Source organism: Octopus bimaculoides, chromosome 5 (assembly GCF_046866305.1).
Source record: "Octopus bimaculoides isolate indiv1 chromosome 5, ASM4686630v1, whole genome shotgun sequence".
Classification (NCBI taxonomy): Eukaryota; Metazoa; Mollusca; class Cephalopoda; order Octopoda; family Octopodidae; genus Octopus; species Octopus bimaculoides.
Window position 1 is genome coordinate 51,179,224 of NC_142932.1, and position 15,900 is coordinate 51,195,123.

Here is a 15,900-nt window from a genome sequence, read left to right on the forward strand (position 1 = left end):
CATGGATGATGGTACGCTTGCACTAAATGAGGCTGCAAAGAAAGAGGTCTGGAGATGCCACTACGATAGATTGCTTAATAAAGAGAATGAATGGGAGAAAGAGAGCCTGCCGTATGTCGACCCAACAGAGGGACCAGCTATCCGAGTTGACAGTACCAGGGTAGATAAAGCAATTAAGAGTATGAAGACAGGGAAAGCCCCGGCCCATCAGGAATCACTGCAGAGATGCTCAAAATATCTGGCAGTGTTGGCTACAGCCTAGTCACCCGTATTACGAACCAAGTGATACACGAAGGAGTCATACCCAATGACTGGTGTAGCAGCACCATAGTAAACTGCTACAAAGGTAAAGGTGACGCTTTAGATACTAATAATTACAGAGGCATCAAGCTGTTAGATCAGGTTATGAAAGTTACGGAGAGGGTCATAGCCCAACTAATTAGGGAGCGAATCAATTTAGATGAGATGCAGTTTGGGTTCGTGCCAGGTAAAAGCACCACTGATGCCATATTTCTAGTGAGACAGCTGCAGGAGAAATATCTAGCCAAGGATAAACCTCTGTACCTGGCCTTCGTTGACATGGAGAAAGCCTTTGACAGGGTCCTCCGATCCCTTATCTGGTGGTCAATGAGGAAACTTGGGATAGAAGAATGGTTAGTGAGAGCTGTGCGAGCCATGTACAGAGATGCTGTCAGTAAGGTGAAGGTTGGAAATGAGTACAGTAATGAATTCCGGATAGAGGTAGGGGTCGACCAAGGTTCCGTCCTCAGCCCCCTCCTATTTATCATAGTCCTCCAGGCGATCACAGAGGAATTCAAGACAGGTTGCCCCTGGGAGCTCCTCTATGCTGATGACCTTGCACTAATTACGCAGTCACTATCAGAACTAGAGGAGAAGTTTAAGGTGTGGAAGCAAGGACTAGAATCGAAGGGCCTTAGAGTCAACCTAGCAAAAACCAAAATCCTAATAAGTAGGAAGGTAGATAAAACACAAACCCCTTCAGGTAGATAGCCTTGCTCAGTATGCAGTAAAGGAGTAGGTAGTAACTCTATAAGATGTACCCGGTGCAAGCTATGGACACATAAGAGGTGCAGCAATATCAAAGGCAGATTAACTACAAAGTTAGTTTTTGTATGTGGCAGATGTTCAGGTGCAATAAACACTGTAAACAAACAGGAAACAACTTCTATCTCATTCCAGGGAGAAAAACTAGAGGTAGTCGATAGCTTCCGCTATCTGGGTGACCAAGTTAGTAGTGGGGGTGGATGCGCTGAAAGTGTAACTGCTAGAATAAGAATAGCCTGGGCCAAGTTTAGAGAGCTCTTACCTCTGCTGGCGACAAAGGGACTCTCACTCAGAGTAAAAGGCAGACTGTATGACGCATGTGTACGAACAGCCATGCTACATGGCAGTGAAACATGGGCTGTGACTGCTGAGGACATGCGTAAGCTCGCAAGGAATGAAGCCAGTATGCTCCGCTGGATGTGTAATGTAAATGTGCATACCCGTCAGAGTGTAAGTATCTTGAGAGAAAAGCTGAACATAAGAAGCATCAGTAGTGGTGTGCAAGAGAGACGATTGCGCTGGTTTGGACATGTGGTGAGAATGAATGAGGATAGCTGCGTGAAAAAGTGCCACTCCCTAACAGTTGAGGGAACCCGTGGAAGAGGTAGGCACAGGAAGACCTGGGCTGAGGTTGTGAGGCAAGACCTTCGAACATTGGGCCTCACCGAGGCGATGACTACTGACCGAGACCTTTGGAAATCTGCTGTGCGTGAGAAGACCCGGCAAGCCAAGTGAGATCGTTGCCAGGGCCCCTGGACTGGCTCTTGTGCGGGTGGCACATAAGATGTACCATCCTGAGCGTGACCGTTGCCAGTACCGCCTGACTGGCCTTGTAGGGTTTTCGAGCGAGATCGTTGCCAGTGCCCCTGGACTGGCTCTTGTGCGGGTGGCACATAAAAGACACCATTTCGAGCGTGGCCGTTTTCGTGCGGGTGACACGTAAAAGCACCCACTACACTCTCTGAGTGGTTGGCGTTAGGAAGGGCATCCAGCTTTAGAAACTCTGCCAAATTAGATTGGAGCCTGGTGTAGCCATCTGGTTGCACCAGTCCTCAGTCAAATCGTCCAACCCATGCTAGCATGGAAAGCGGACGTTAAACGATGATGATATGTATGTATGTATGTGCATTTGTGTGTCTGTGTTTGTCCTCCCATCATCGCTTGACAACCGATGCTGGTGTGTTTACATCCCCGTAACTTAGCAGTTCGGCAAAAAGAGACCGATAGAATAAGTACTAGGCTTCCAAGGAATAAGTCCTGGGGTCGATTTGCTCGACTAAAGGTGGTGCTCCAGCATGGCTGCAGTCAAATGACTGAAACAAGTAAAAGAGAGTAAAAGAGTAAGGGTTGGACACAACTTTATGAAGCAGCTTTTCTTACAGCTAGATACCTTTCCTAATACCAACACTTCTTATTTGTTTTCAAGTAAGGTACAGAACTAAATTAATCCTGAGTTTTTGCGACATGGTACCATTTCAATAAAATTTTAATGGACTATTAAAAATGACTATAAATGGTGGAATTTTGTGTTAGGATGCTCACGTAAATTGGATTTTCTCTTTTGATGGGGATTTTTTACAATTATTTTTTTCACCACAGCCTTGGAAATGATGGTGGGAAGCTTCTTATACAAAAAAGTTTTAGAAAATTTGTGGGGGCTTTTTTCATCCCCACCTCTTCACCACCACCACTTCCTCCACACCGATTTTGGCCAATTTTTTTTTTTTTTTTTTGCACTACACACTTAAAAATGAATGAAGAAGCCTTTTCATCATAAAAACAAATTTGTATTTTTAGATGAAAAGGTGTGTAACTTAAGGGAGATTTAGCTGTTGTTTCTAGCACATCCTACGACCACCTGGTCCCTTTCTCAGAATTGTTTGTAGGCCTAGATTAAAAGCTAAAAAAATTTTAAGCTTACAGCAATCTTGTGAGTAGGAAAGACAGAAAAAAAAATCAGCACAAACTGTGAAAATGTAAACACCATCACAAATTATTCAACTGTATTCAAAATTAGAAAAAAGACCCCTTCACATTGGACTTTAATAGTCTATAAAATAATATTCATTGGACAAATATAATTTTTATTGGCAAAGTTTGACCAATATTTTTCAAAGAAAATTATATTTACAGGTACAAAAACATCCACTAGGTAAAATTCAGATGTTGTTCTCCACACATTGCTAAAATAGCAAGAGGGAATAAACAACATCCTCAAAACAATGATTCCATGCTAATTTTGGGCTCTAGAAGACTTATGTGGGGAGGGGGCAGGGAGGGAGGACAAGGGTGAAGGAGGGAAGAGGAGGAGAGAGAAAGAAGGGGGAGGGAGAGAGAAAGAAGGAGGAGGGAGAGAGAAAGAAGGAGGATGGAGAAAGAGGGAGGATGAGGAAGGGGAAGAGGAGCTTGTAACTGAGTTGACCTCTGCAAACCTTACTTTAAAAATAAATAAGTTTTTTTTAAATTTTTTTTATCTTCTTAAATAGTCAAAAAATACTTCATAACAAAACACTACTCACTGAAGAAAATCCTTTCTCTGGCACAACCTGTACATATGGTTCTGAATTAATGGAATGTTTGATACTCTCATTGATTTGTTGGGCAGTTTCCTTCAGTGACTTGTCTACTTTCCTCTGTACAGCAGGTACTTTCCTCAACATTTTAAATAATGTTCTCTTAATCCTCAAGGTTAAATCTGAAATTACACCAGGAAGTATAAAACAAACTAATATGCTAGGACTTCAGGATTAATGATTCAAATTACAGAGAAATATAAAACCAATACTTTCAAAAAGATATTTGTTATATAAATATGTATGTGTGTTGCAACTTGGGAGCAGTCTGCTCTAAACAGAGAAAGATGGAGATCAGCTGTCCACAAGGGTGCCAATACATGCGAGATCAATAGGATCGCTGCTGCAGAAGACCACAGACAAGCCAGGAAGAACAGAGCTAACAACCCTGTAGCAGGTGCTACCATTCCCTGTCCACACTGTCAAAGACTCTTTCGGGCGCAGACTGGCCTCACTAGCCATCTGTAGACTCACAAAAAATGTGGGCCTTGTAAGAGTACAACAGGGGTCGCCACACCCCACCCCCTGCCAGAGCCTCGTGGAGCTTTAGGTGATTTTTCTCAATAAACACACACAACACCCGGTCTGGGAATTGAAACCGCGATCCTCCGACCGCAAGTCCGCTGCCCTAACCCCTAGGGGAGGGGCTAGTCAATTATATTGACCTCAGTGCATAACTGGTACTTATTTCATTCACCCCAAATGTATGAAAGGCAAAGTCGAGCTCGGCAGAACTTGAACTCAGAATGTAAAGGTAGACAAAATGCCGCTAAGCATTCTACCTGGCGTGCTAATGATTCTGCCAGCTTGCCACCCTAATAATAATAATAATAATAATAATAATAATAATAATAATAATAATAATAATCCTTTCTACTAAAGACACAAAGCCTGAAATCGGGGGGGACTGGTAGATTACATCAACCCCCAGGATAACAACCCATCCTAATACAGGCACAAAACCTGAAATTTGGGGGTAGTGGGTAAGTCAATTACCTCAACCTCACTACCTGACTGGTATTCATCTTATCAACCCCAAAAGAAGGAAAGGTAAAGTTGGTTTCGACAGCATTTGAACTGTGATTTATAGTAGTCACATAGGACACCATGTCGTGTAAAGCCAGTAGAAATGACACTCAACATTTTGTCTGGCATACTCTTTTACTCTTTTATTTGTTTTAGTGATTTTACTGCGGCCATGCTGGAGCACCGCCTTTAGTCAAACAAGTCAACCCCAGGACTCATTCTTTGTAAGCCTAGTCCTTATTCTATTGGTTTCTTTTGCTGAACTGCTAAGTTACGGGGATGTAAACACAGCAGCATCGGTTGTCAAGTGATAATGGGGAGACACAGACACACAAACACACACACACAAACACACCCCCACATATATGATGGGCTTCTTTCCGTTCCTGTCTACCAAATCCACTCACAAGGCTTCGGTCGGCCCGAAGCTATAGTAAAAGATACTTGCCTAAGGTGCCCCGCAGTGGGATTGAACCAGGAACCATGTGTTTGATAAGCAAGCTATTTCCCATAAAGCCAATCCTGCACCTATGCTAACAATCTAACAATCAATAAAAATAATGATTTCAGATTTTGACACAGGGCCAGCAGTTTTTGAAGGAGGGGGAAGCCAATTACACTAGCCCCAGTACTTGACTGGTACTTATTTTATCAACCCCAAAAGATGAAAGGCAAAGTTAACATCAGCGGAGTTTGAACTCAGAATGCAGAGACCAACAAAACGCCATTAAGCATTTTGTCTAGCATGCTAACAGTTCTGCAAGCTTGCCACCTTAACAACTGATAACAATAATAATAATAATAATAATAATAATAATAATAATAAGGATTTCAAATTTTGGCACCAGGCCAGCAATTTTAAAGGAAGGGTTAAGTCAATTACATTGACCTCAGTACTTATTTTATTGAGTCCGAAAGGTTGGAAGGTAAAGTCAACCCTGGCAGAATTTGAACTCAGAACATACAGATAGACAAAATGCCATTAAGTATTTTACCCAGCTTGCTAATTATTCTGCCAGCTCACTGCAGCTGATACTGCAACGATTAGGTTGAAACAATGGATAGCCTAATCTCTGGGTGTAAAGTTTTAGCACCTATAAAGTATAAATCAAGATATGACAGAGTTGGCCAATATCTACACTGATTAATATGTCGGCATCATAAAATTAAAACTTCTGACAAAGTTTTATAAGCTCCGTCCTGAGGCTGTAAGTGAAGGAGAAAATATAACAATTCTTTGAGAGTTTCCTACAGACAGAACCATCAAAACTAATAAACTTGATATTGTTGAGAAAGACCATGATCCCTGGCTTCCCATCCATGCAAGAAGTGTAAAAGGTTGTTTTAACTGGTATGTCACACATATTGAGAAGAGCATTGTCTCTGTGAATTTTCTTTCTATTTTCCCTTTTTACTTGTTTTTTCATTTTTTTCAATTTTTTTCTTTCTTCATTTTTTCCCCTTTATTTCTATGTAAATGAACAATCTGGTGTGTTTTTATTTTAATGGTCTACAAATGTATACAGTGAGTTTCTTTGCCCTTGGTGTTGGGAAGACACTTGGTAAGAAATGGAAACAAAATTGGAAAAAGAAGATATAATAATAATAATAATAATAATAATAAATTTATTTTTATTTGCCACAAGGGCTAATATAAATCAAAAACACTAAAGGACAAGACAAGACGATATACAAAGGGTTTTGCAAAGAAAAGACTGTAAACATTCGATAACAGAAAAAACAATGTAACAAGTAAAAACTCTCAATAGGGGGAGGCACTTTAAAGGTTACTCGTGGAAAGCCCATAAAAGCCACGGGTGCCTGATCAACAGAACAAGAGCCCTTTCTCCTTTTATACCTTTTTATTTTTCCAGGGGTAATCTCAGAATTGGTCCATCCACACTGGTCATTTTTCCAACATTTACTCACCTTTCAACAAATACTACTACTACTACTAATAATAATAATAATAATAATAATAATAATAGGCACATTAAGTATGATAAAAAATATTCAGACAAATACATAACAAAAACACCAGGACTTACAAGTATATATACAGGAAATAGCACTACTAGGCACTGCACACACCCTAACATAAAACTTTCAATACAGTAAAAATAAAAGCATCGCAACAAACCACAGCACATACCCAAGGCACACAGAGCTGCACTTGGAAGTGCAATGAAAAGACATGATAAAAATAAGACTACTGAAAGAGAAGAAGGAGGAGGAGGAAGAGGAGGAGGAGGGGGAGGAGAAGAAGAAGAAGAAGATAAATATATAAATAACAAGATACTGCTTTGATCCTTTCTAGATGACTTCAGTGTATTACCATAGAGTTAGGAGACAGCAGATGCTTTCTAAATGACTTTAACGTGTTTTCATTTAGTTGGGAATAGACGTAAATGTTACAATTATAAGAAAATGACTTATTTTTACAGTATTAATAATTATACTTACTTTAATTTTTACAAATATCATTAATAGTTGTTATAAATCAAAATATTAAACTGTCTCAAATACTCACGTTCTTCAGATTCAAGTAAATCGTGCAACTTTATAAGAATTATTGTGGTGCCACATGATAAAAGGACAATTTGCCAGGCTGGTTTTCCTTCAAAAAGTTTGTTTATTTTCTCTTGAATAAATTTCGTTCCAATAAGAATTGGATTCTGTTAAAAACAAAGAGACAAAAATGGTTAATAACAAACTACATTTTGTTCAAACATTTATCTCAGTTTTTCATTCCCCCCACCCCATTCTTGCAGTCTTTGCAAATTTTTTAACATTTACATTCTATTAAAGCAATTAATTCCAATACTCATTTTATCAATCCCTATTTATCAAATGACTAAGTTACCCTTTTTACATAGAAGGATGTAACTTGGCACACATTTTACAGGGACATATACAAAACATAAAACAAAAATACTCAAATTAAATACCAGTGGTGAGGATGAAATGATCAAATAAAACCATGAATCGAACTCACTACCTCATGATTGTGAGCCTGATGTTCTAACTACTCAACCATGTGCCTTAGAGAAAGAAAGAAAATAAATAAGCACAAGAATAAGAATAAATAAGTATTAGATTCTTTAAAGTAATCTGAATGCTAAAGAGTTAAACACCACCAACAAAGGTAGAAGGCTATACTGATAAATGTAGTCCCTTGATATACAAATAGACAAAATGTTATATAAAAGAATACATTAAAGGTAGTCTTCTTAGGCCTGGCTGACTCATTTTGAAATAGAGAAGCATCACCTTAATACCAGTTATATTTACTTTTGTTTTATCTTATAACGTGGAGGCGCAATGGCTTAGTGGTTATAGGATCACGGTTTCGATTCCCAGACCGGGCGTAGTGAGTGTTTATTGAGCAAAAGCACCTAAAAGCTCAACGAGGCTCCGGCAGGGGATTGTGGTGAACCCTGCTGTACTCTTTCATCACAACTTTCTCTCACTCTTTCTTCCTGTTTCTGTTGTGCCTGTAATTCAAAGGGGTCAGCCTTGTCACATTGTGTCACGCTGAATATCCCCGAGAACTACATTAAGGGTACACGTGTCTGTGGAGTGCTCAGCCACTTGCACGTTAATTTCACGAGCAGGTTGTTCCGTTGATCGGATCAACTGGAACCCTCGACGTTGTAAGCGACGGAGTGCCAACATACACAAACATCTTATAACAGAGCTGTACGTGGTGGTATCAAAAAGTTCCCAAACTAGTTCTGTAGCATGCCAACAGATGGCAGCACACAGCTGCATGCATAGTGAGAGCTAGCAGTGACTTTCATGAGTGACTTCACAAGTTGTGAAGTTTGTGTTTTTGTAATCACGTGTATGTTGTAGTTTGCAATTTTTGTCATGGACAGAAAGCTGGAACAAAGAGCCAATGTGAAATTTTGCATTAAACTTGGGAAGTCTGCTACAGAGGCATTGAGCATACTTTGGAAAGCTTACAGCGACAAGGCAATGGGTCATATGCAATGTTTGAGTGGCACAAGCATTTCAAAAGCAGAAAACCTGCCATGAGCAACACTCCTGGAAAGGTGAAGAAAATTCATTAGCTTGTCCACATTGGAGGACAATCAATGACATTTTGAAGTAGTTGCGGGAATGCACCCTGTCACTGATCTCTCCTCACTCATTTCTCACCAAAAATATGGTGTCACTTCTACACCCACCCTATTATCCAGATTTAGCACCTGAGGTGTTCCATCTTTTCTCCAAGATGAAAATGCAGCTCAAAGAATACCATTTTAACACTGTTGTTGAGATGAAGAAGAAATCGAAAATGACTTCCAGGCCAGATTTCAAACATGGCAGGAACACTGGGAGTGGTGTATTGCTGTGCAAAGTTACTATTTTGAAGAGAATGATGTTAAAACTTAGGCAAATAAGTTACTTTTTATTAAACATAACTACTCCGGGAATTTTTTGATACACCTCATAAATTTTCAGTGTCAATGATAAGTTTTATAATGAATACCTTTATGGAGACTTACTCCATAAAGTTAACAAGACAATCAGGCAAAGGTGGCTGCAATTATCTGGTCACTGTATGTGCCACCCTGAACAGGAAGCATTCAAATTAGTCTTGTGAAATCCACTTCATAGTGATGTAAGAAGAGGAAAATGTCACACTTATATCAACAACTTGATTGCAGACACTAATCTGAAATGTATTCAGGGCCTCACAGCAGTGATGTTAGACTGAGAAGTGTGATAGAGTGGACTTTGTTGTTGCCTGGGCTGGAACCCAGCCATAACCAAAAAAAAGTTATAGGCGTAGGCATGGCTGTGTACTAAGAAGCTTCCTTCCCAACCACATGGTTCCGGGTTTAGTCCCTCAGCATAGCACCATGGGCAAGTGTCTTCTACTATAGCCTCAGGCCAACCAAAGCTTTGTGAGTGGATTTGGTAGACAGAAACGGAAAGAAGCCCATCTATATATATATATATATATATATATATATATTTGTGTGTCTGTGTGTGTGTGTGTGTGTGTGTGTGTGTTTGTCCCCCCACCACCATTGCTATTGGTGTGCTTATGTCCCCATAACTTAGCAGTTTGACAAAAGAAGACCAATAGAATAAATATTAGGCTTACAAAGAATAAATACTGGGATTGATTTCTTTGACTAAAAGCCCTTTAAGGTGGTACCCAGCATGGCTACAGTCAAATGACTGAAACATGCAAAAAAGTAGACGTACAAAGAAAAATTGTGGCACATAATGGCAGGCATGGGAATGGTTTTTTTTTTTTTCTGAGAAGTGGGTCACACGAAACATAACTCATCATCTGCCAGGCTGCACTATTAAAAAAAGTCATGGTAATTGTTTGTTAGGTGTGCCATTCAGAAAGTCTGTTGGGTCTTAGTTTTCCCATGAATGTTTTATGCAATGCAACCTTCACACATCCATCCTATCATTGCTCTTCCTTTTCTCTGTTCTCTTGGTCACATTGTTGTGAGTAAACAAATACATCATAACAACATAGGATACTTTAGTGTTATAAGATACAAGGCAGTCTCATTAGCACTTAGATCAAGTCAACTGTATGACCTTTAATTTCTGTACTTTAATTCAATCATGCGATGTCACTTTCCCACACCCAAGGCATTTCATTCCAACAAATTATGAACATTTATTTTCCTTTCTGAATTAATAAATAAAAGAAAAGAAAATATTTGTGTAGTTGCAGTTACATAAGAAGTTTGCTTTCCAACCACATGGTTTTGGGTTCAGTCCACTGTGAGGCACCTCTGGCAAGTATCTTCTACTACAGCTCCAGCTGACAAAAGCCTTGTGAGTGGATTTAGTAGACAGAAACTGAAAGAAGTTATAATGTGTGTTTGTGTGTGTGTGTGTGTGTGTGTGTGTGTGTGTGTGTGTGTGTGTGTGTGTGCATGCACGCACGCGCATGCATGTATGTATGTATATATGTATGTATCTGCATTACTGTCTCCTTGCTTTGGTATCATGTGATTGTAAGTGTATGTCACCAACACAAAGTCTTCTCCATGACATCATCATTAAACGCTGTTTTTCCATGTTGGCATAGGTTGGACAGTTTCACAGTAGCTGGGAGAGCTGTACCAGGCTCCAATAGTCTGTTCTGGCATGGTTTCTATGGCTGGATGCCCTTACTAATACCAACTACTTTACAGAGGGTATTTGGTGCTTTTAAGGTGACATCAGCACAAGTGCTTTTTACATGGCCCAGCACCAGTAAGGTTGCCAAGCAGCTTGCAAGGTAAAGACTTCTCAACTGTCAGAGAGAGTGGAACCAAGCGAAGTCGTTATACAAATATATATATATATATATATAACAACAAAGAAAGTCAAAAATTTTTTGAGTGATGAAGGGGTTGATCTCATGGACTGGCCACCTCAAAGTCCCGATCTCAACCCTATAGAAAATGTTTGGAAGATTATTGGAGATGGGGCATGAAGGAGAAATCCAAAGAACCAAGATGAACTCTGGGAATTATTGAAAAACAAATGGAACAATATTACTCCATCATTTTGCAAGAAATTAATTCAGTCTTGTGTTAACAGATGTCAGGAGGTCATTGATAGAAAAGGGATGTTCACAAAATATTAATAGTAAGGATTTCTTTTTTGTTCTTGTTCCATTTTTCATTGTTTTTCTAAGTGACCCTCAACTCTTGGCTGTTGCAGTTTGGAAGATTATTTGTTTATTTCCTCATAACTTATGAAATAGTTATTCCATTCACTTGAAATTTTCACGAAAGATAGATATTAAATATATCTAAATATGTATAAAACATCTTGTCTCAACGTTTTATTAATCTTTTATAATACATATTTCAATACACTTGTTCTTACTGGCCCTTATATTATGGCGCTACTGTATGTATGTATATATAGTCAGATAAATGATCACTGACATACACATCTATCATATACATAAATACATTAATGTTCAAATTACATCACACATCTATATATACACACATATAGTGAGATATATGGTTGTCACAGATATACAGCAGACATATAGATATGTCTGGCCATGGAGAAGATTGGAAGCAAGTAGAAATATTGGACGAACATTATCTTACTTAGAAACAGGTGAGGGTTAGTGACAGAAAGAGCATTATTTAGCCATAGAAAAATCTGTCTCAAGAAAATTCTGTCCAAACTATGGAAGTATAGAAAAGAGGATATTAAAAAAAACACAAAAGAAAATGAATATTTGCCTAATGCTGCCAATGCAAAATTAAGATAATTAATTAAGATGATAAAACTGGCTGACGTAAGGAAGTAATTTATTTTTCACTAATTGCTTCTAATTCAGGCACATGGTCAGATGAGTGTGGGATTAACTGATCACACTGAACTGAGTACCAGATTATTACTTTATTTTATCAACCCCAGAAAATGAAAGCAAAGTTGACCTCGACAGGATTAGAAATCAGATTGTAAAAATCTATAACAAATATCATAAAGCATTTTTGTTTCTATCAATTCCGCCAGTTTACCATAATAGTTATCATTATAATTAAAACTCAGACCAGCCCAGACTGAACAGAGCTATAATCAAAAATATTCCAGCCATATCCTTTCTGTTCTTTCAGGCCAAATTCTTTCAGACTAAATTCTCCAATGTCCCAACCTCAACAAACTTCATCCAACCCATGCAAGAAAAAAAGTGGGTGTTAAACAATTGTCTCCTTTCTTGGGACTAATTCAACTCCTACTAAATTATACTGTTCCATTGTGAGAAGATATGTTAATGCTATTCAACTGCTTAAAATTTTAATAGTTAATGCCAGTCTCCTTCATCTATCTTAACTGAAGTTCCACATGTTAAGACCAATGCTTCTGAAACTACAAGTTTAAGTGTCATTCCTCAGTGTAATAAAATTGTTTGCTTTCTTCTCCAGCATGTCTGGTAATCATCAATTTATCATTGTCAATTCACCATTTTTTTTTTTTTTCGCAATTAAATAGTTTTTAACAATTAATGGTGAGATACTACAGATATATTTTCTTGGTAAACTTTCCTCACAGTGAAATTTCTTCACGGTGAACTGATGGCTGTGAACTTACCAGTAATCCTTCTCCAGAACCCTTTCTCACACTAAACAATTGAGAAAAAGACTGTGGCTATCACAGAAAGCATTTACAAAATGGCAAACCTTTTTATTTTGAGGTTATTTTATATTATATACTGATTGATTGGTAGACTTAATACATTACTCTGTTTAACACCAGCACCAGGACTTCAAGTACCTTTAGTAGGATCAACTATGTTAAAATCATCCAAACCAGGTTTTCAGCCTTAGGATAATTTCCTACTACTGCAGCCTTGAAAAGGGTTCTGGGCACTGTTCTTCCTCCTCTGACTGAGCCAGGTAGATAAAAAAAAAAACCCAACCATCTCAAATATATTTAGTCACAAAAGTAAAAGAAAAATGAAGAATGTTAAGATTTTTTATTGATGCAACTATCTCCATTCATACACAACTTGAGGCAACTGTCTTCAGAGAGATATGGTAATGAAACTGTTATAATACTAGTCCCAGTGCCTTGTGGTATATTTTGGTTGAAAAATGGAAGCCATCATTTGCAATAGAAGTTAATACACTTTTACACTTATGTCTTGTAAACTGAAGTTAAATATTACAGTTAAACTAAACAGTTTACTTCATAACAATTATTTCTCCTCTCAACAAAGATGATACCTAAGATGACAATAAGAACGACAAGAGCTACCAAGGACAGTAATATAAATATGTTTCAAGGAAATTCCAGTTGTGTTTCAATGAAACTTAGAGCCATATTGACATTATGTAGGCAAGTATCTAGGTTAATGACTTCAACAGAAAGATTATAGTACAAAACTATTATGCAATAGTATTATTCACAGAAATGTAAACAAATAAACACGCACAACAAAACATATATACACACATTGTGTGAGTGTGTATACATACATATACATATATATATATATATATATATATATATATATATATGTAAATATATAAAAACAAAAGGATAAAGAGAGCAAAGGTAAGGTTGAAGAATTTTATGGATAGAGTCTTACAGCTGTTTCTGGGAAGATCCAGTACTTCCCTTCATCGGAGACAGAAAAAATAAAGTTATCTATTATTATATCCATAGGCGGATATTTTTAGTATGAAGTGGTAAAGAGTGTGATGTGCTGAAAAAAGAGAGAACAATATTTGAAGAGTAGTTTCATTCTGGAATGAAACTACTCTTCAAGTACTAGCATGGGTTGGACAATTTGACTGAGGACTGGTGAAACCAGATGGCTACACCAGGCTCCAATCTGATTTGGCAGAGTTTCTACAGCTGGATGCCCTTCCTAACGCCAGCAATACAGAGAGTGTAGTGGGTGCTTTTACGTGCCACCGGCACAAAGGTCAGTCAGGCGGTACTGGCAACAACCACGCTCAAAATGGTGTATTTTATGTGCCACTCACACAAGAGCCAGTCCAGGGCACTGGCAACAATCTCGCTCGAAAGTCCTTACACATGCCGTGGGCACAAGTGCCAGAAATGCAATGCTGGGCACAGGTGCCATCACGATTTCGCTTGCCCCAATAAGTCTTTGCAGGCTGAGTTTCGTGTCCAATGAAGGTGACGACGTTGGCATGGATGCCAGTCGTCGAATTTAACTCGATTTCGATTTCACTTGCCTCAACAGGTCTTCGCAAGGAGTTTTGTGTCCAATTTAACTCAATTTCGATTTCACTTGCCTCAACAGGTCTTCGCAAGTGGAGTTAGTGTCCAATGAAGGAAGGTACGCATAAGTGGACTGGCTGAGGCCTTAGATTTAGGTCTCACTTGGCTTGCCGGGTCTTCTCACGCACAGCATATTTCCAATTGGCAGAGTTTCTACAGCTGGATGCCCTTCCAAAACGCCGACCACTCATAGAGTGTAGTGGGTGCTTTTACGTGCCACCAGCATGAAGGCCAGTCAGGCGGTACTGGCAACGGCCACGCTCAAAATGGTGTATTTTATGTGCCACCCGTACAGGAGCCAGTCCAGGGGAACTGGCAACGATCTCTCTCGAAAGTCCTTACATATGCCACAGGCACAAGTGCCAGTAAGGCAATGCTGGACACAGGTGCCATCACGATTTCGCTTTCGCTTGCCCCAATAAGTCTTCGCAAGCTGAGTTTCGTGTCCAATGAAGGAGACGACGTTGGCATGGGTGCCAGTCGTCGAATTTAACTCGATTTCGATTTCACTTGCCTCAACAGGTCTTCGCAAGGAGTTTAGTGTCCAATTTACTCAATTTCGATTTAACTTGAGACAACATTGGCATGGGTACTAGTCATCGAATTTAACTCGATTTTGATTTCACTTGCCTCAACAGGTCTTCGCAAGTGGAGTTTAGTGTCCAATTTAACTCGATTTCGATTTCACTTGCCTCAACAGATCTTCGCAAGTGGAGTTTAGTGTCCAATGAAGGAAGGTACGCATAAGTGGACTGGCTGAGGCCTTAGATTTAGGTTTCACTTGGCTTGCTGGGTCTTCTCACGCACAGCATATTTCCAATTGACATATATATATATACACACACACACATGCACACACACACACACTACTATGGTAAGTTGTTTATTAGAATGTTATGGTGTTTCTTTTGTTTGTGTTTTTTTTTTAATTTCTGTTTTAATCAGAGAAGGTTGTAGAGAAAACTCTAAGACATTTTCAGTCCTATACCGTGTAGTGAGGTTCATGCAGCTGATATTCAGAGTGATTCCTGTAGAAAAATGTGGACAAAGAAGAGAATTCCAGGGAGCTGCAGTTTTAGATATCAGTTCATAATAATGATAATTGTTCAGCTCAAAAACTGAGACAAAATACTTTATAGGAATATTAAACTGACCCAGTACCTGACTGTTGTTTTAAGTCAACCTGAATGGGCTTTGAACTTAGAACTAATAAAGGCACACTAACAATTCTAACAAGAAAGCAGAAACAAGATGTATGCCAGTGAGAATGTTTCTAGCATTTTAATGGGTTCCTGTTGATCAGGTCAACAGAACAGCCGGCTTGTGAAATTAATGTGCATGTGGCTGAGCACTTCACAAACATGTGTATCCTTAACGTAGTTCTCAGGGAGATTCAGCATGACACATACTGTGATAAGGCTGGCCTTTTGAAGTACAGGTACTACTCATTTTTGCCAGCTGAGTGGAATGGAGCATCAAGAAAAAAAGT

At 38.9% G+C, this 15,900-nt stretch overlaps 1 protein-coding gene across 1 annotated transcript in view; it reads right to left on the minus strand.

Annotated features, from left to right (window-relative positions):
- LOC106879041 (sphingosine-1-phosphate lyase 1) overlaps nucleotides 1-15,900 on the minus strand; it is a 55,866-nt gene that overhangs the window by 27,315 nt on the left and 12,651 nt on the right. Inside the window, exons 2-3 of the mRNA XM_014928455.3 lie at nucleotides 7,195-7,339; nucleotides 3,585-3,760 (exon numbers count right to left, since the gene is read on the minus strand). Coding sequence (XP_014783941.1) covers nucleotides 3,585-3,760; nucleotides 7,195-7,339 — 321 coding nt within the window. The remainder of the gene's footprint in view (nucleotides 1-3,584; nucleotides 3,761-7,194; nucleotides 7,340-15,900) is intronic.